The sequence below is a fragment of the Ovis canadensis genome, chromosome 2, assembly GCF_042477335.2.
Source record: "Ovis canadensis isolate MfBH-ARS-UI-01 breed Bighorn chromosome 2, ARS-UI_OviCan_v2, whole genome shotgun sequence".
Taxonomy (NCBI): domain Eukaryota; kingdom Metazoa; phylum Chordata; class Mammalia; order Artiodactyla; family Bovidae; genus Ovis; species Ovis canadensis.
In genome coordinates, this window is record NC_091246.1 from 108,101,475 (window position 1) to 108,122,439 (window position 20,965).

The 20,965-nt window shown below is 44.9% G+C and overlaps 1 protein-coding gene across 1 annotated transcript in view; it reads right to left on the reverse strand.

The window, feature by feature from the left end:
• Positions 1-13,923: 13,923 nt before the first annotated feature.
• GALNTL6 (polypeptide N-acetylgalactosaminyltransferase like 6) overlaps positions 13,924-20,965 on the reverse strand; it is a 1,485,023-nt gene continuing 1,477,981 nt past the window's right edge. The window contains exon 12 of the mRNA XM_069576771.1: positions 13,924-14,091. Coding sequence (XP_069432872.1) covers positions 13,924-14,091 — 168 coding nt within the window. The remainder of the gene's footprint in view (positions 14,092-20,965) is intronic.

Sequence of the window (20,965 nt, forward strand, 5' to 3'; positions counted from 1 at the left end):
AGTCTTCTCCAACACCACAGTTCCAAAGCATTTATTTTTTTGGCGCTCAGTTTTCTTAATGGAACAACTCTCACACCCATACATGACTACTGGAACAGCCATAACTTTGAGTAGATGGACCTTTGTCGGCAAAGTGATGTCTCTGTGTTTTAATACGCTGTCTAGGTTTGTCATAGCTTTCCTTCCAGGAGCAAGCATCATTTAATTTCATGGCTGCACTTCACCAGACATTTTTCTTTTAGCTCCATGAACCTTTTATTCTACCATGAAGCCTCACTTGTGTTGGGACTCAACAAACAGTTATCAAAATAAATTTAGAGTTTCGAATCCTCAGAGAAAAAGACCAGCCTGCTGACATTTCCTAAAGCAGTTTCCTCTAGTCTGGGAGAGAAGCCTGGAGGGAATGACCTGCAACAAGGTGGGAGGTTGGCCTCTCGCATTTCTCTTGAGCCTAATGAGAAAGATGCCCTGATCATGAGTCACCAAAGGAATGACACTGATCTGATGTCCTGACTTCATTTTGGAGGCTGTTTATCAGGATGGATAGAAATAGGGGAGACTTCGCGACACATGGGAGGAGAAGAACTTCCCTGGGGGGGCGGTCTTGGGAAACTCTGAGCCCCACCCTACTGGTGCCTCAGCTCCTGCGGAGCATCTGCCAGCTCCTCCACAGTGGGGACATCCATCAGCCTCTTTAGAAGCTGTGCATGAGCTCAGCCCGTTCCCCCGCAGCCTTTCTCTTTGGCCGTTTCAAACCTCACTGCGCTGACCCACACAGACGGTTTTCTGGAGGCCAAGTGAAGTCTGAGGGCTGTTGGAACAAGGTCATTAGCTCTCCTCCGGTTCAGTCTCTCCTGTCGCTCCCAGTCCATGTCTGAGGGCATCTGTCTTCCCGACTAGCTGGCCTGCTGAGCATTTCCGGGTCTCTGCATAGATATTTCATCTTTCTTAGAGCTCTCATTCTTTAGAAATCATTCTCTCCTGACCGAAGGCGCTTCCAGGGATGGTGCGGGTCTGACCCTGGCCACTCGCTGGTGGGGAGACGGTGATGAGAAGTGACTGCTTGCTCAAGCGCCGTGTTCCTTTTGTGAGGCTGTTTCTTTGACATCTCAGCTGCTCCAACACTTCCCCACTTCTTCCTCCAGGACATTAAAAAAAAATTATCTTGAGGAAAACAAAGCATGACTGTTTCTCTTTCTTTCTCTCTACCTCACCCGTGCTATGGTTCATCACCTCGAATCCCTTCTATATAGGATGGGGGGGGGGCCCTTGTTTGGGACCCCTGGGTCCTGGGTGCTTAATCCTTTGTCAAGAATCCAGAGCCTCGGTGATAGAAGTGGACCCTTGTGATTTGAGATGCACTGTCTAGATTCTGGCCGTAAAGGGGGCTTTTGCCCATGCTGCATTTTTTTCCCCACTGCAAGATCTGAATACACGGGGTCTTGGATGATCGGCACATTACAGATGACCACATTACGAATTACGTAACAATTTGCTGTGTGATACAAATGTGAATAGCAGGCAGCAGTAAAGCAAAATGCTTTTCCACATCGTATGCTTTCCTTCACGCATCCATGGTACACACATACGCGCGTGCTAACATACAACTACAAAAATACTTGGAAAAAAAGTGATTTGGAGGATTTACTCTTTGTGCCATTGGAGTGCCATTTGAGCTTCTCTGGTGGCTCAGCAGTAAAGAATTCGCCTGCAATGTAGGAGATGCAGGTCTGATCCCTTGGGTCAGGAAGATCACTTGGAATAGGAAATGCAACCTACCCCGGTATTCTTGCCTGGAGAATCCCATGGACAGAGGAGCCCGGTGGGCTACAGTCCATGGGGTCACAAAGAGTTGGACACAACTGAGCAACTAGACAACCACAACAGTCTGTGTGCCACACTGAAAAGGAAAACAAAAAGAAAACTATTCTCAGTTAACTTTTATTGTTGAAGACAGAGGACAAAGGGAAACAAACTTAAAAAAAATCTTAGTATTTATTTTCAGTGAAAAGTTTACAGTCTAAGAGAAGGATGCTGGCAACTGGCAGAAATGCTCACCTTTACTTTCTGCAACTGTTTCTAGGGAAGTTACCCAGTTGAGTTAAGCACAATGAGATACTGTTACACTTACAAAGACTTTTAATTAAACTTGCAGCATTTTTTAAAAGATGAGAGGAACCATAGCGCAGTCATATCAGCACAATGTTTTTGAAAAGATCCTGGCCAGAGGTTTACCACCAAAAGGTGTTTTTTTTATCCCTCAGGATATAACTCAAGAAAAATATGGTCTAGGCTAGATAGGCTGATATACTGAAAAACAAGGTTAAACAAATTATTTAACCATACTATACCTTCTTTTAATTTTCAATATTATTCTATAGTAGCATGAAGTTCACCAACAGAGGAAGGGGCGATAATAATTCAACTGTTAATACAGTGATTAATGCCTGGCACTTAATGGTAGGGGCCTTGACTTAATTATTACAGTTAGCGGAGAAATGTAAGTGATTAAAACAGATATTTACGATGATACTATAATACTGCCTGTTTTTGGTCTTCTAGCTACGTGATCGTGACTTAAAGAGCTTTAAAGGTAGGAGGTTGGGATTAACAGATACACTCTACTATGTGTTTTTGTGATTCTGTCACTAAGTCATGTCCATTCCTCTGCGACCCTATAGGCTGCAACACCCCAGGCTTCCCTGTCCTTCCGAGTCTCCCGGAGTTTGCTCCAACTCATGTCCATTGAGTCAGTGATGCCATCCAACCATCTCAATCTCTGTCTCTCACTTCTCCTCCTGCCCTCAATCTTTCCCAGCATCAGGGTCTTTTCCAGTGAGTAAGCTGTTCGGATCAGGTGGCCAAAGTCTTGGAGCTTCAGCTTTAGCATCAGTCCTTCCAGTGAATACTCAGGGTTGATTTCCTTTAGGATGGACTGATTTGATCTCCTCATTACCCATGGGACTCTCAAGAGTCTTCTCCAGCACCACAGTGTGAAAGCATCAGTTCTCCAGTGCTCAGCCTTCTTTATGGTCCAACTCTCATAGCCACACATGACTACCAGAAAAACCATAGCCTTGACTATACAGATCCTTATCTCTGCCTTTTAATACACTGTCCAGGTTTGTCATAGCGTTTCTTCCAAGGACCAAGCATCTTTCAATTTATGGCTGCAGTCACCATCCACAGTGATTTTGGAGCCCAAGAAAATAAAACCTGTCACTGTTTCCACTTTTTCCCCAACCTATTTGCCATGAAGTGATGGGACTAGATGCCATGATTTTAGCTTTTCAAATGTTCCGTTTTAAGCCAGTTTTTTTACTTTCCTCTTTCATCTTCATCAAGAGGCTCTTTAGTTCCTCTTCACTTTCTGCCATTAGGGTGGTATCATCTGCATATCTGAGATTGTTGATGTTTCTCTTGGCAGTCTTGGTTCCAGCTTGTGACTCACCTAGCTGGCCATTTCACATGATATACTCTGTATAGGAATTAAATAAGCAGGGTGACAATATACAGCCTTGATGTGCTCTTTTCCTAGTTTTGAACTAGTCCACTGTGTATGTCCGGTTCTAACTGTTGCTTCTTGACATGCATACAGGTTTCTCAGAAGACAGGTAAGGTAGTCTGGCATTCCCATCTCTTTAGGATTTTCCAGTTTGCCATGACCCACACAGTCAAAGGCTTTACCATAGTCAATGAAGCAGAAATACATATTTTTTTCTGGGATTCCCTTGCTTTTTCTATGATCCAACAGATGTTGGCAACTTGATCTCTGGTTCCTCTGCCTCTTCTAAATCCAACTTGTACCTCTGAAAGTTCTTGGTTCGTGTACTGCTGAAGCCTGCTGCTGCTGTTAAGTCATGTCAGTTGTGTCTGACTCTGTGTGAACCAATAGACGGCGGCTCACCAGGCTCCCGGCCCTGGGATTCTCCAGGCAAGAACGCTGGAGTGGATTGCCATTTCCTTCACTGTTGCATGAAAGCGAAAAGTGAAAGTGAAGTTGCTCAGTTGTGTCTGACTCTTCGCGACCCCGTGGGCTGTAGCCTACCAGGCTCCTCCGTCCATGGGATTTCCCAGGCAAGAGGACTGGAATGGGTTGCCATTGCCTTCTCCATGCTGAAGCCTAACTTGATTTTGAGCATTACCTTGCTAGCATGTGGAATGGGTGCAATTTTACAGTAGTTTGAACTTTCTTTGGCACTGTGGTTCTTTGGGATTGAAATTAAAACTGATCTTTTCCCATTCCTGCTGAGTTTCCCAAGTTTGCTGGCATATTGAGTGCAGCATTTTAACAGCATCATCTTTTAGGATTTTAAATACTGTTTGTAGAATAGATAAACAACAAGGACCTACTCTATAGCCCAGGGAACTATATTCAATATCTTGTAATAACTTAAAATGGAAAAAGTCTGAAATGAGTGTGTATACACGTGTGCATGTATGTTCAGTCGTGTCTGACTATTTGCAACGTCATGGGCTGTGGCCCACCAGGATCCTCTGTCCATGTATAGTCATATATAAGTATAACTGAATCACCCTGCTGTAGACCTGAAACAAATCAACTGTACTTCAATTAAAACATTTTTTTAAATGAAGAGCTTTAAAGGAGGAACTTTCTTCTAATAATAAATATTTATTGAACTGAGTTACAGTCAGTTTAGATTTTGAATGAGTTGGGATTTTATCATTTCTAAGTGATGGCTTTTAACTCCAGTCAATCATAAAGGAAATCAGTCCTGAATATTCATTGGAAGGACTGATACTGAAGCTGAAGTTCCAATCCTTTGGCCACCTGATGCAAAGAACTGACTCACTGGAAAAGACCCTGATGCTAGGAAAGGTTGGGAGGCAGGAGGAGAAGGGGATGACAAAGGATGAGATGGTTGGATGGCATCACCAACTCAGTGGACGTGAGTTTGAATAGGGTCCGAGAGTTGGTGATGGACAGGGAAGCCTGGCATGTGCAATCCATAGGGTCACAAAGAGTTGGCCACAACTGACTGAACTGAACTGAACTGATTTATTTATTTAGCTGTGTTGGGCCTTAGTTGTGGCATGTGGGGTCTTTTGAGGCACACAGACTTGCTGGTTGCAGCACATAAGTGTGGGCTTCAGTAGCTGGTGGCACTTGGGCTTAGTAGCTCTGTGGCAAGTGGGATATTAGTCCCCCAATTCAGGATCGAACCTGCATCCCCTGCATTGCAAGGTGGATTCCTAACCATTGGACCACCAGAGAAGTCCCCTAAGAGATGGCTTTTAGATGTATTACACAGTTCTAAACACATTCAACATCAACAAAACTAGCTTTAAAAGGTATTTTCAAAATGTAAAACTGTATCAGAAAAATGAACAATCCAATAAAAAAAAGGGCCAAAGAACTAAAGACACATTTCTCCCAAGAAGACACACAGATGGCTAACAAACACATGAAAAGATGCTCAACGTCACTCATGGTCAGAGAAATGCAAATCAAAACCGCAATGAGGTATCATCTCACGACGGTCAGAATGGCTGCTGTCAAAAAGTCTACAAACAATAAATGCTGGAGAGGGTGTGGAGAAAAGGGAACCCTCTTACACTGTTGGTGGGAATGCAAACTAGTACAGCCACTATGGAGAACAGTGTGGAGATTCCTTAAAAAACTGGAAATAGAACTACCTTATGACCCAGCAATCCCACTTCTGGGCATACACACCGAGGAAACCAGAACTGAAAGAGACACGTGTACCCCAATGTTCATCGCAGCACTGTTTATAATGGCCAGGACATGGAAGCAACCTAGATGTCCATCAGCAGATGAATGGATAAGAAAGCTGTGGTACATACACACAATGGAGTATTACTCAGCCATTAAAAAGAATACATTTGAATCAGTTCTAATGAGGTGGGTGAAACTGGAGCCTATTATACAGAGTGAAGTAATCCAAAAACAAAAACACCAATACAGTATACTAATGCATATATATGGAATTTATAAGATGGTAATGATGACCCTGTATGCAAGACAGCAAAAGAGACACAAATATAAAGAACAGACTTTTGGACTCTGTGGGAGAAGGCGAGGGTGGGATGATTTGAGAGAATAGCATTGAAACATGTATATCACCATATGTGAAACAGATCACCAGTGCAAAATCGATGCATGAAGCAGGGCACCCAAAACCGGTGCTCTGGGACAACCCAGAAGAATGGGTGGGGAGGGAGGTGGGAGGGGAGTTCAGGATGGTGGGACACAGGTACACCCATGGCTGATTCATGTTGATGTATGGCAGAAGCCTCCACAATATTTCAAAGCCTCCAATAAAATAAATAAATAAAATTTTTTAAAAAAGAATGAACAACAACATTTTTTTAGTCAAAAATTTCTTTAAAATGTGAAACTGTGGATCTAAGCCAAAGGGTGGATCCCAGACCATCAGAGTTTTCATCACCTAGGAGCTTGTTAGGAATGTAACTTCTTGGACCCCACCCCAGACTGAATGAATCAGAATTTGGGGTGGGGATGAGAAGGTGGCTCAGCAATCTGTTTTTATTTTATTTTATTTTATTATTGACACCTCATGGCTTGCAGGATCTTAGTTCCCTGATCAGGGGTCAAACCTGGGGCCCTGGTGATGAGAGCGCTGAGTCCTAACCACTGGACCCCCTGGAAAGCCTCAGCAATCTGTTTTGAGAGTCCCTTCAGGTACTATGGGGGCTTCCCTGGTGGCTTAGTGGTAAAGAATCCACCTGCTTTGCAGGAGACATGGGTTCAATCCCTGGGTCAGGATGATCCCCTGGAGGAGGAAATGGCAACCCACTCCAGTATTCTTGCCTGCGAAACCCCATGGACAGAGGAGCCTGGCGGGCTACAGTCCATGGGTTTGCAAAGAGTCAGACATGACTTAGTGACTAAACCAACAGGACTACCAGGTACTACAGTTTAATAACCACTGGCTTAATGCACGCGAGAAGATTTTTGAAATAAGATGTTTTTGGATGTGTTCCTCTCAAGGTAAATGTAGCTCTAGATTACCCCTGACCATTCTTTAGACATCTGCATCCATATATAAGTCATGACAACCACAGCAGAGAATTAACTTGGGTTTATTAATACTAGTGCTAAGACATTAAGAGCTAGGGCACAAAGCAGTGTATTATCTCTATTTGCAGAATTTTCTGTATCTAGCAGGCTTTAGTATCCCCGAGAACTTCTGATTTAGTATCCCCAGAAGAGAAAAAATTCCCACAGAGCGAGCTGACATCAGTGCATTTCAGAGTCTCAAATGGCTAATAGCTGTACTTGGACAGCACATTTCAGAAAGAATATTGAACCTATGGCTGATTCATGTTGATGTTTGGTAGAAACCAATGCAGTGTTGTAAAGCAATTATCCTTCAATTAAAAATAAGTAAATTAGAAAGAATACTGAGTGCTCAGTCATTTCAGTCCTGTCCAACCGTTTGTGACCCCACAGACTGTAGTCTGATGGGCTGAACCCATGAAGACTCCCAGCGCACACGGTGTTTGCTTGAGGGTTTCTCCTCCAGAGCTGAGCGCACAGCTTTAGGTGACTGCTCCTTCAGAGCACCCTGGACATCTCATTAGGAGGGAATAACCCGGCACGCAGTGTGCTGCTCTCCCTTTCCCAAGCATGTGAGGAGAAAAACAAACATCATTATGGGTTAAAAGCAGAGCCCTCCCCTCCCCACCCCTGAAGGAATGTTAACACATTCTGAAGTAACTCAGAGCCTCTCATATTTGGTTTGACCGTGAGCCAGTGACCCAACAGTGAGGTGCGGACACCATGGAGACGGGCAGAACTGAGACGTCAGCATCCAGGCCTGGATTCTGGGCCAGGCTGTGTGTGAACTTGTTGTATGACTTTGACCTGACACACCCCTTGACCTGAGTCCTGCAGTTTCTTATTCTCTTCCTCCTCCTCCTTTTTTTAAACCTAAGAACTAACCATTTTATTTATTTATTTTTAAATTTTTGGCCATGCCTCATGGCATGAGGGATCTTCCCCAATTAGGGGTAGAACCCCTGCCCCCACTGGAAGCAGAGTCCTAACCACTGGACCACCAGGGAAATCCCTGTAGTTTCTTCTTAAGGATGGTAATATAATCCACCATTGGCTGTAACCACTGGGTGGTTACAATAGCAGAAGGAGATGAATGTAAAATCATTCTGAAAAACAAAAGCAATATTGTAAATAGAATCTACTTATCATCTATTTATTTACCTGTATCTGATACCATAATATTAAGAATTAATAATATGCTGCAGGTGGGGATCTACTGTTTTCAGCTTGCAAAAGTGGAAAATGACTTAGTTGATTTCAAATAAATTTTTTAAATCATGAGCAAAACATTTAATCTAGAATTGTTTTGATGCAGCAAAACTATTTAGATGGATATAAGGTTGCTCAGATGGTAAATGATCCACCTGCAATGCAGGAGACCCAGGTTCGACCCCTGGTTCGGGAAGATCCCCTGGAGAAGGGAATGGCTAGCCACTCCAGTATTCTTGCCTGGGAAATCCCAGAAATGGAGGAGGCCTGGTGGGCTACAGTCCCTGGGGTCACAAGAAATTGAACATGACTGAGTGATTGAGCACACACATCTCATACCATAATATTGAGAATTAATAATATGGCTGCTGATAGGGAGCTATTGTTTTCAGCTTGGAAAAGTAGAAAATGACTTAGTTGATTTCAAATACTTTTTTTTTTTACATCATGAAAAAAAATTCAACTAGGATTACCTTGACATGGCAAACAGATAGTTATTAGAAGCCCTAATTGAAAAGCCTCCATCAACCAACTTGTAAAGAACCATGTGAATGCTTTAGACAATCCCCAAATAAAACTGGCTGTCATCTGGTCCTGTGTAAAGGGAAGGGGTGAGACTCATGATTTCCTGTTGACACTGGGCATTTATAAGTACTGGACGTTTTAACTTTCTATAGAGGAACTAGGAAGGAAACAGGCAGGTAGATTATAGAGCAACCAGATACTTTTCTATACAAACTAGGACATTTTTATGAGTAAAAGGAAGCATGAATGATAATTGTTGTTGTTGTTGAGTTGCCCAGTCATATCTGACTCTCTGCGTTCCCATGGACTGCAGCACGCCAGGCCTGCAGCACACCGTCTCCCAAAGTTTTCCCAAGTTCATGTCCGTTGAGTCAGGGATGCCATCCAGCCATCTCATTCTCTGCCACCCCCTTCTCCTGCCTTCAGTCTTTCCCTGCATCAGGGTCTTCTCTAATGAGCTGGCTGTTTGCATCAGGGGGTCAAAGTATTAGAGCTTCAGCTTCAGCATCAGTCCTTCCAATGAATATTCAGGCTTGATTTCCCTTAAGACTGACTGATTTGATCTCTGTGTAATGATAATTAACCAGGCACAAACTAGGACTGTTCCTGGTAAACCAGGACCTGTGCCTCTGAGTTACAAACTAGTAAACTCACCTTCACAAGGTGAGGTCAGGATAGAAGATTCTTCAGTGTCCAGGCTTTCTGTACTGAGGCTGACCCGGGCACACGTGGTGGGCAGCAGACTGTAGGGACCCTGCGGACTGTCTCCTGATGTGCTGAGGGGGGCCACTTCAGGCCGCGAGGGCAGAAGAAATGAGCCCAGGTTTCTTTGAAGTGCAGCATCAGAGACGCACCTGAGCTGGCATCTCTGAAGCCGCAGGACCAGGCACACCAGCCTGGCATGTAGGGAGCAGAGACGAGTGACTGTGATAACAGCTCCCGGCCAGTGTCAAGTCCACCAAATAGAGTCGCCAAGAGCTCCCAGGTCTCTGGCAAGGGCTCCAGACATAAATCAAAGAGCAATCTTCTCATATTGGCAGCGTGGGGGACCGGCCACTTGTCACCTGTCAGTGTTCCCACTTTGGCCACACATGTGGAGAGTAATTACAGCCAGCTGGCGGTGTCATCTGAGAGTTATGATGGCCAGAGCAGGACCTGGGGACGCTGTAAAAACAGGGGATGAAGGGCACCCGTGTCTGGACATGTGGCCTACCTGTCATTGTTGCCATCGGCTCCCAGAGTCACAGGAAATCCCTGAGAAATAGTTTCCCTCTGAGGTGTTCCCTCTCAGGATTTATATAAAATGCCCTCTTTCTTAATATCTCCAGCACCTGCTTGTGAAAGAATATTTCTGCCTCATATCCGTGTCAGGGGAAGAGGCCTCAGGAGATCTTCCAAAAGGGATTCCAGGGATAAATCAGTGTTCACAAGAATCTCATGTTACTGTTGTTGAGTGGCTCAGTTGTGTCTGACTCTGTGGGATTTCCCAGGCAAGAATACTGGATGGGCTACAAATCCCTTCTCCAGGGGATCTCCTGTGTTTGCAGGTGGGTTCTTCACTGCTCAGCTGCCCGGGAAGCCTGAACGCTCTTCCCAGGTGGCGCTAGTGGTAAGGAACCTGATTGCCAAAGCCGGAGACATAAGGGATGTGGGTTTGATCCCTGGGTTGAGAAGTTTCCCGGCAGAAGGAAACGGCAACCCACTCCAGTATTCTTGCCTGGAGAATCCCATAGACAGAGGAGCCTGGCGGGCTACAGTCCATAGGGTTGCTAAGAGTCAGACACAGCTAAAGCGACTGAGCTCTCAAGCACCAACTCACAAAAGAATCCTGGGCCTTGCATTACACACTGAGGACTCTGAGATAGTGAATGCATTTAAAAACAGTCTTGTGATCATGTCGGTGTTTTAAATTAAGTAGTGATAGACCTAGAAGCAGCACATTGTTATTGCCATGGTATTCATCAGCCTTGGAACACATGAAAATCCCGTGATTAGTTCGCAACTGTTTTCCAGCACAGCCTTTTCTTGGTAAACACATTAAAAAGGGGTTTGAAAGGTTAGCTATGTTCTAACTTCTGGGAAAAATCATTTCTTATCCTGGAGAAGTAGCAGTTCCCAAGGCCAGATGAACTTTCTGCTTTTTTCCCTCCAATTCTGATAAAGAGTGGGTCAGAACTCTGCTGCTACAACTTCTAAATCCTGTTCTTTCCAGGAAAGATAATCTCTCCAGTGACCATTCAGTCCTCTTGCCAAATAAATACACAAACATATGTAATGTTCTATGTTTCAGAACAGTCATGGTGGTGTTTGAAGGAAGCAGATTCCCACCCTCGGTGATGCTGGGAAATTGGACATGTTCATGTCAGTGCCAGGCCCTTCTGCCCAGGGGGAGATTCTGAGACTTCCTTTTATTCTATTTGGATGTTCGGTCTTCTCACACGTCTAACAATTACTTGGCAGTTTAAGGTTTTTTGTTTTTTTTTTTTAAGTATTTATCTATCTATTTGAGTCGCACCAGATCTTAGCTGCAGCATGTGGGATCTAGTTCTCCGACTGGGGATCAAACCCCTGCCCTCTGCATTGGGAGCGGGCAGTCTTAACCACTGAGTCACAGGGAAGTCCCTTGAGGATCTAATTTTGGCTTTCATATCCCAGGCTTCTCTTGGAAAAAATCTTCTAGTTTTAATTTTTTTTTGTATTACATCCTTTAAGTCAAAGTAAGAGTACAAGGCCCTCTGAGATCAGGAAAGCAACCCATTGTGATCCCAGGTGTCCCACCTAAAGGCTGCAGTGTTCAGGTTCTCTCCGGGGTCAGTGCTGAGCGGGTTATGGCCAGCTTCCCCCGATGAGAGCGTCCTTGAATACTGCAGGTCCAGGCTTTCCAGGGCGCAGCCCATGGGGCTGGCTCTTTGGTGTGACTGTAAGCAGCAGTCAACTGTTTAATGACCTAGTGTGGATTTTTATAGACTCATCTCCTTCTACAACCAGGTTGCTCTCTGAACACTTGAGATAAATCTTCACCCACTCTCTGAAATTGTTCAACACACAGGTTAATTTCTCATTATCGATTTTCTCCACCATGCATCTTGAATACTTCGAGATCTCTTGACCGACACACACGAAAATCTCTGCGACTGTCAATTTAAAAAGAATAGTTCTTCAAAAGAATGCTTGAAACATCAGTAAGGAGAATGAAGTAACTCTTCCCCACCTATTAGCAGGGCAGTGTAACTGGATGTTGGATTAGATTTCAAGGAGAGAACACAATCAGGAACATTTATAAGAAGCGGTTTCATCTGTTTAAGCTTCTGAACGTGAGTGCTATTCTCGTAGGTGTCCCCAGGCAGGTATGTTATTGTCATCGAGGACTGAACATTCCAAGTGAAATCAGAGTAATGACCTGAACCTTCTTGGATGAGGTAAGGGTCAATGCAACACAGGAGGAAAAGCACTGGACACGAGGCACTAAAAGGCCCTTTCACCCTGTTAGAATTAGGACCATTTCCTCTAGGCTTTTGCTATTCATCTATGAAAACAAACAGATTGGATTCTAAGAGTCTTCCTAGTTCTAAAATTCAGTGCTTCTCTATCCAAGACTCTCTCTCTCTCTATATATATATATATATATAATTAATATAAAACAGAGTTAAAACAACAAAACTCACTCCAGTGTTCTTGCCTGGAGAATCTCAGGGATGGGGGAGCCTGGTGGGCTGCTGTCTGTGGGGTCTCAGAGTCAGACACGACTGGAGTGACTTAGCAGCAGCAGTAGCAGCAGCCAAACCACAAAAGCAAAAGAAAAACCATTTTCTACCTGGAAAAAAAAAAAAAAAGCTTGAGAAATGTCTGTATGACAAAATATCATTCTTTCCTCTACAGGCTTATCTCCATATATTCTTCCCCTACCCCGACTGTTATGGAAGAGTAAAAAAAAATTGTTTTAAGGATTAAATGTTCCATTTAGGTTTTAAATCATCCCTGGAATACTGCCCCATGAATAGAAAATGGGGTCAGAAGCACTTTATTAATGGAAAGTCTTTCAATGTGCGTCCAAGAAAAACAAAAGCATTATTAATATCTACACTATAAAACAATTGAACAACAACAAAAAGAAAAGGCAGCCCAATGCAAGGCCCAACCAGTTCTATGTCCCCAGCCCTTACCAGACGTAACTGAAGTGTACCAAGTCATTTTCACACGTTTCTTGGAGTGTAGATTTATTTGGATTTCAGAATCTCCTCAACAAATTACATCAGCCTCACTCCATGTCCTTCCTTAATAAAACAACGACTGAACTAACATCAGACTCTGAAAATTCTAAAAATAATAGAAGAGTAAAAATAGATTTTCCTAGTGAAATTCCTCTCCTAAACCTTACATGATTTTGCTGCTTCCATGAAATATTTCTCTTTGGAGTAACTCGGTAGCATAGTTTTTTATTCGCGTTTGCTTTCAACTGGATTCATACAAGGGCACTAAGTTAGAACTCCAGCTGGCTTGTGGAGCATGAACTTTTATGACCAGTAAGTTACCTCTGCTGTGAAAGGAAAGTGACAGACGTCAGTGATGGAGACGCTGGAAGTCGGTTTCGTGATGTAATTTAAGTCTCAGCACACCCATGGCAAAATAACACAAGAACACAGAATGGTATGCGCACTCTAGAATCCTCTGCAGCACTCTGAACCATTCTAGTTGGAGAACGGGCTCATTCTAAACCTTCAACAGGCTGTTGGAGAGGCCACACCCTCCATCTCCACCCCCACCCACCCACTTAATAGGATCCATTCATAGCTACTCACTACTGCAGGATTTGACCTGAGAAATGCTAGGATTTGTTAACTCAGCAGTTGTTTGGAAAGGTCCCTAAGTCATCTGTGCCCTTGGCCAGCAAGGGGACTGCTCAAAGTTCTCGGAAGCAGCTGGCGAGGTTCTCAGCCAAGTTCTTCGGGATGCAGGAAGTTCTTTAGGATGCCCTACTTGGACAAGGCATTTACAGATATTTCCAACCAGGCTTCCTGGATCTAGGAAAAGTTATTCCTGACTCCTTTGACCCAGAGGCTGGCTAAAGTTGAATTTTTTATCATCTGTAGGGAATCACTCTTTTCGTCCTTCCGTTTTCTTTCTTCCTAGGAGCTGGCATGGTAGTTAAATTTTTCTAAAACAGTCATATTAATATGTTCAAAAACCCACTGCTGAGTCTCTGAGAGAGGATCGCATCTGGCCATGAAGATCTTCTTCTCTGCAGGGTTACAGTCCATGCAGCTGTTACTCACAGGATGGAACAACGTTCTGTCCTGCAGGGATGGGAAAGGAAGGGAGAGATGGACATCATGTATGGCGAATGTTTGGAACCCAAAATATACAGAGGAAGTAAACAGTCCCTGCTATCTCCGTGTACATTGGCAGTGTGAGAAATAGAATACCTCCCAAGTCCAACAATGGGCTTCCCTGGTCGCTCAGCTGGTAAAGAAACCACCTGCAATGCAGGTGACCTCGGTTCCATTCCTGGGTCGGGAAGATCCCCTGGATAAGGGATGGGCTACCACTCCAGTATTTTGGGGCTTCCCTGTTGGCTCAATCAATAAAGAATCCACCCACAATGTGGGAGACCTGGGCTCGATCCCTGGGTTGGGAAGATCCCCTGGAGAAGGGGATGGCAACCCCCTCTAGTATTCTTGCCTGGGAAATCCCATGGACAGAGGAGTCTGGTGGGCTACAGTCCATGGGGTCGCAAAGAATCGGACACCACTGAGCAACAGGCACAATACGCCTAGGAGGTGGCGTTGCCATGGGAAACCTGGTTTCCTAGGAACCATTGGTGCCATATGGGGCCTCCAGAAGTTTCAGCCAGAAACCATTCATTCATTCATTCATTAAAAAAAAATGCAATCCATTCATTTCCTGCTCTGCAGTAAGCATCTTGCTACCTACTTAGGTTTTGAAGATGAGAAGTCTACGAGAAGTTGCTAGTTAAGTATCTAGTAATCCAGCTATTTGGGGGAGAGGGATGCATTCAGAAATGGTAATTTAGTTCATAGTAAACACTGCCATGGGGCTTCCCAGGTGGTTCGGTGGTAAAGAATCTGCCTACCAATGCAGAAGACACAGGAGACGTGGGTTCGACCCCTGGTTTGGGGAAGATCCCCTGGAGGAGGAAATGGCAACCTACTCCAGGACTCTTGCCTGGAGAATCTCATGGACAGAGCAACCTGGAGGGCTACAGTCTATGTGGTCACATAGAGTCAGACACGACTGAGGTGACTGAGCATGCACGCACAAACAGTGCCACACGCGCGCGCGTGCACACACACACACACACACACACACACACACACACAGAGGACCAGAAGAGTCATCATTTCCCTACTCTTTTATTTTCCAAGTTAATTAATTTATTTGGCTTCCTCAGGTCTTAGTTGCATCATTGCGGTGCATGAACTCTCTAGTGTAGGCTCAGTAGTTACCATGTGGGATCTTAGTTCCCCAACCAGGGATTGAACCCGCATCCCCTGCATTGCAAGGTGGATTCTTAACTGTGAGACCACCAGGGAAGTCCCTTCCCTTGTGCTGAGCCTGCAATGGGAAAGGGAAATAGCCGAGGACCAGGAACAAAGAGAGCTAGACGCAGGGTTGTGAGGGTCCCAGGATGAACACGGGGCTGGGGGCTCACAGGGCACAGGCAGGATCTCAAAGCACAAGCTCAAATCCGTTGACTCGAGCTTCTGTCTCTTCCTGACCCTTTATTGGCATCGAAGCTCTTCCTATGGTGTAACTGGCACTGTTTTCTGTCAAATGGAGGAGGCAGTGCTCCCTCAGTGCATGATAAAGCTTTGGATGAAGGTGTGAGCAGAACACAGAAGTTAAGTGGTGAGCAAGCCCCTGTGTGAACAGCCTCTATGAACCCACACCCCCTTTCCATTGCACGAGCAGGAAGAAGGCTGTCACTGGTATGAGAAAAGGATCTTTAACTAGTAATCGATGTTGTTGTCTCTTACAGCATCTATGCATTAAAAAAAAAAGTGCCCATAACATGTAAAAATGTCCCCAGACCACTGCTTAAAATTTTGGAACAAGGAATGTTTTGTTGTTTAGCTTAGGAAAACATTTAGAGGTTCTGGTGAATTTCTTTAACTGAGGAATATTAGACTTGGCATGCTTAGTGTGAAAGAGTCTCTCCGTCACCCCGTGTAAACAGTTCTGCGTTACCCTGGTTGTTAACCAATATTTAATGTCCTTCAGGACCCGGATGTTTGCATACTTGGGCGCCTGTGATAGCAGGAAGGTTAAGGGAGGAGGGAGGTGGCAACCCAAAGTGCCCTTTGCACGTCTCCACTTGGAGTGTACATACAGAGCGTCTGATACAAAGGTTCCCTTTCTCTCCTCTGTTCTCTTTTGAGTCTCCCAAGTTTATTGTGGATTTTATTTTCATTACAGCAAGAAGGCTGCCAAGGCCTCCTGCCCATTTTCCTCGTCCCCTGCTTCACTAGCTGCTGGTTGCCCCTGTGGAGCCCTATACCAAAGCCACAGGTATGGATCCCTGTATCAAGGTCACAGTATAAAAGTCTCTGGAACTGACCAAGCCCCATAGGAACTATTGCCATGAGCTTCCTGATCTCAACTGTCCAGTTCCCTGACCCCCCTATTATGTAAAATGTCCACCCTACTCTCCACTCTATAGCATCCTAGCTAATCATCTAATGCCACCGTTTCAGTAGGAATTTTCTCTGAGACTATAAAAATTGGCTGCAAGCTTGCAAAAACGTTTGGCTCTCCTGTGAGCTGGCCCGATGTTTTAACAGCATCTCCTGTTCTAGTAAACTTGATTCTCCTCTCATTCGGTCTCATGTCTGGAAATTCTTTTCCAACCTGCGCATGGATCATGAGAGACCCCAGGGCAGCTGGAGGGAGTTCCTCTTGCAAGGGTGAGACAGCAGATTCTTAAGAAGGAGGGCTATGCTCTGAACTCACCCGTTTCCTTCCTCCTGGGGTGGACGCTGACTCCAAGACGACAGACCCCCCCAACAACGCACACACACACTGCGGCCCCCTCGGCTCCCTGGGCAGCAGGCTCCTTGCCCCCCAGTCCTCCTTCTCAGCATCCCTCCCACTCCGTTTCCTGCCCCCACTCTCTGCCGGTTTAGCTACATAGGCCTAGTGTATTTAAATCAATTTCTCAAAGAGCATCCCTAAAGCTGTTATAGTCATGAAAATTCTACATGACCTGCTAAATTCTAAACTTCACTTTATTCCACATCTGTAAACTCCTCTTTCCTCTTAACCAGCCAGATTTCCTTCTATTGTCACCCTTGTCGATGTCTCAAGACAAGCAGAGGCTCACGGTTTCTCTCCCCGGACATGTATTTCCATAAAATGTAAAAAAATAAGCAGGGGCGGGGGGCGGGGGGGAAGGAATAGAACATGTTTTAATTCTCTTCCTTTCTCAGCTTGTGCCTCCCAGCTAGGATACAAAAGCCAAACCAGATTTTTCTGAACATTTTATCTGAATGTTATTTTCCGAGCCGCAAGGTGATCGCATTTTCCCAGCTCTCCAGCTGAAACTCAGGCTCTGGCAGACCCAGGTCTGCTCCTGGGGAGAGCCGGCGGGGCGTGCAGACTCAGCACAACCCTGAGCCATCCAGCGGGCGTCTCTGTGACTGCTCTTCCGGTTCTCATACAAGCTGAAAAGCGGAGTCCCCCAAATCTACCTGCGTCTGAGGAGCCTCATCAATAAAACGAGGGGGTGGATAACATCCGTCCCTGAGGCCTCTCCCAGCTGTGAAATTGAATGAACGTTTTATTCCAAAGTTCACTGGAGACAGAGACAAATGATGGGGCATCAGATAGACTCTATCAGCCACGTTCAGTGGGCTAATAGATGACTCTCTGGTTCCAGACTGAGCTTCCGTGTCTTTGACATTTCCAGCAGATCCTAAAGGGGAACATTCTGGAAGCATCTTTTTTTTTTTTTTTTTTTGGCTATTCCCGGTCTTAGTTGTGGGACATGGGATCTTTGGTTGCAGCAAGTGGGATCTAACCACTTGCTAACTAAGTTCTTTGACCAGGGATCGAACCTGAGCCCCCTGCATTGGAAGCATGGAGTCTTAGCCACTGGACCACCAAAGTCCCTGGAAGCATCTTTAGTGACCTCGGAACATACGTTTCCCACTTTGACCTTGTGTGCTTGCGCTAAGTCATCTCTTTTGTGTCTGACACTTTGCAAACCTATCGACTGTAGCCCCCCAGGCTCCTCCGTCCATGGAATTCTTCAGTCAAGAATACTGGAGTGGGTTGCCATTTCCTCCTCCAGGGGATCTTTATACATTATCATCATTATGTTTCTTCTCAGCTAAGCTTTTGGATCTCTGAATGTCATTACTGATGCTTCTCCTGGCTGGTGCATCATCGTCTGTGAATGTAGTCTCTTGTCCTATGACGGTACTTCTTTAAAAAAAATAAATTATTGGAGTATAGTTGATTTATACCCTAGGGTAGGAAATGGCATGCCACTCCAGTATTCTTGCCTGGAAAACCACATGGACAGAGGAGCCTACGGGCTACAATCCATGGGGTTGCAAAGAGCTGGACACGGCTGAGCAACTGAGCACACGTTGATTTGCAGCGTCGTGTTAGTTTCTGCTGTACAACAAATCGCATCAGGTATATGAATACTTATATCGACTGTTTTTAAAATTCTTTTCCCATATAGGCTGTTACAGCGTATTGAGTAGAGTTCTCTGTGCTATACAGCAGGTCCTTGTTGGCTATCCATCTTATACCTAGTAGCATGTATGGAGTGGAATATTACTCAGCCATAAAAAAGAGCAAACTAATGCCATGTGCAGCAACATGGATAGACCTGCAGCCTGTCATACTAAGTGAAGTGAGTTGGGCAGAGGACACATATCATATGATATCCCTTATATGCAGAATCTAAAAAAGGGCACAAATGGACTTTTCTACAAAAGCCAGAGAGAGACCCACAGATGTAGAAAACACACTTATGGTTACCTGAAGGCAAGGGAGCAGGGGATAAGCTGGGAGATTGGGGTTGGCACATGCACACCATGACAGCCCCTTACTCCATTAGTCTCCTCAGTCATGACAAGAGATGCTGGAACTGAACCAAATACAGTTGTTGTTGTTGTTTAATTTACTGTATTTATCTTGACTGCACTGAGTCTTACTTGTGGCACACAGACTCTTTAGTTATGGATTGCGAACTCTTAGTTCCTGCGTGTGGAATCTAGTTCCCAGACCGGGGATGGAACCCAGGTCCCCTGAATTGAGAGCAACGAGTCTTAGCTGTCAATGGACCACAAGGGAAGTCCCCCGGGTGCAGCTTTTCCTCTAGGCTAGACTTCCGACTGCTCTGGTCGAGTCTGTGGCTCCCTAGCAGTCCTCCTTTACCTGGACTGTCCCCTTGTTCAGTCCTGAGGGAAGTGGGGCCCTCACCCTATCTGTTCAAAAAATAAGGCCGCAGACTGTCTCCTGCAACCTTCCTGCCTTCCCTGACTGCTTCCTCCTGTGTTTTTTTTCTGTTTTGTTTTTGCCTAAGAAAATTTACATAATCAATATGGAAATACTCTTTGTAATCAAATCAGGTCAGGCTAAATTCCATTTGGTCCCCAGGGTGAAAGGCTGGGTAGACTTTTCAGGCAGGTCCCAGGTGGCTCAGCAGTAAAGAATCCGCCTGCTGATGCAGGCATGTAGGAGCCGTGGGTTCGATCCCTGGTCCGGAAGATCCCCTAGAGAAGGAAATGGCAACCCACTCTAGTAATCTTGCTGGGATAATCCCATGGACAGAGGACGCTGCAGGGGTACAGTCCATGCGGCCACTGAGAGTCAGCATGACTGAGTGACTGAACGCGCACACACCTGGAGGGGACACCTCCTCAAAGCAGGCCTGTGTGACCCTCTGAGGTATTCATAGGCCAGCAGTAAGTTTTATTAAATTCTGTACTTTTGTAGGGTCCAGACTTTAAAAGAATCAAGATGTTGTAGAAATCATTTCACACCATATTCAGGGTAACAAAAGCATCACACACCAACAAAGCAAAGACAGTAAAATAGGTGTCATAATGTATAGGATGATTACCCCGAGTCTAAGTGCCTGCGTGGCGGCAGGGGAGGCACCCTAGTGCTGGGCAGGGGCTAAGGGGACAGGGGCCTTTATTCCCCAGGAAATTTGGTCAGGCCAATCACTTATTACATGACCTCGGACGATTACTATTCTCTGAACTTCAGCTTCCTCACTTGTGAGATACAGATAATAATATCTGTTTCCTATGTTTGTTGTGGATAAAATATACATAAAATCACTGGCGTAACATCCGACGTACAGTAAGTAACTAATAGTGATTCCACGCCTCCTCTCCTCTTATCTTTAGTTGGACAGCATCCCTAATTCTCAAAGTCAGGATGTGCTAATCATCTTGTCTGAGTCCAGCTATTCAAGACCATTTTGCATTTTCTGAAATCATGGCAAAATGGACTTGCAAAAATTGGCACCTGCCTCAACCAGTTATCCAAATGGATACATCAGTATCTCCTGGATATGGGAAAGGTTTATGGAGCCGAAGTAATCTACAGTTCAGGAATGAGCTCTTCTGTATAGTTATGGTCCGAGTTGCCCGAAATACAACAGGACCCAGGGCATTTTTGAGTTCAACAGATATTTATTTATATTGCCATATGTAAAATAGACAGCCAGTAGGAATTTGCTGAATGATGCAGGGAGCTTAACCTGGGGCTTTATGACAGCCTAGAGGGGTGGGATGGTCTGGGAGGTCGGAAGGAGGTTCAAGAGGGAGGGGACATATCTATACCTATGGCTGATTCATGTTGGTATATGACAGAAACCAAGACGATATTGTAAAGCAATTATTCGTCGATTAAAAATGTGTGCATGCTAAGAAAAACAATGCTCCTCTCTCAACTTGTCCCTCCTCTCCCTCCCCACTGTGTCCACAAGTCTGTTCTTTGTGTCTGGGTCTCCACTGCTGCCCTGCAAACAGGCTCATCAGCACCATCTTTCTAGGTTCCATATATATGCATTAACATATGATATTTGTTTTTATTTTTCTGACTTCCTTCACTCTGTATAATAGGCTCTAGGTTCATCCACCTCATTGGGACTGACTCAAATGCATTCTTTTTTCTGGCTGGGTA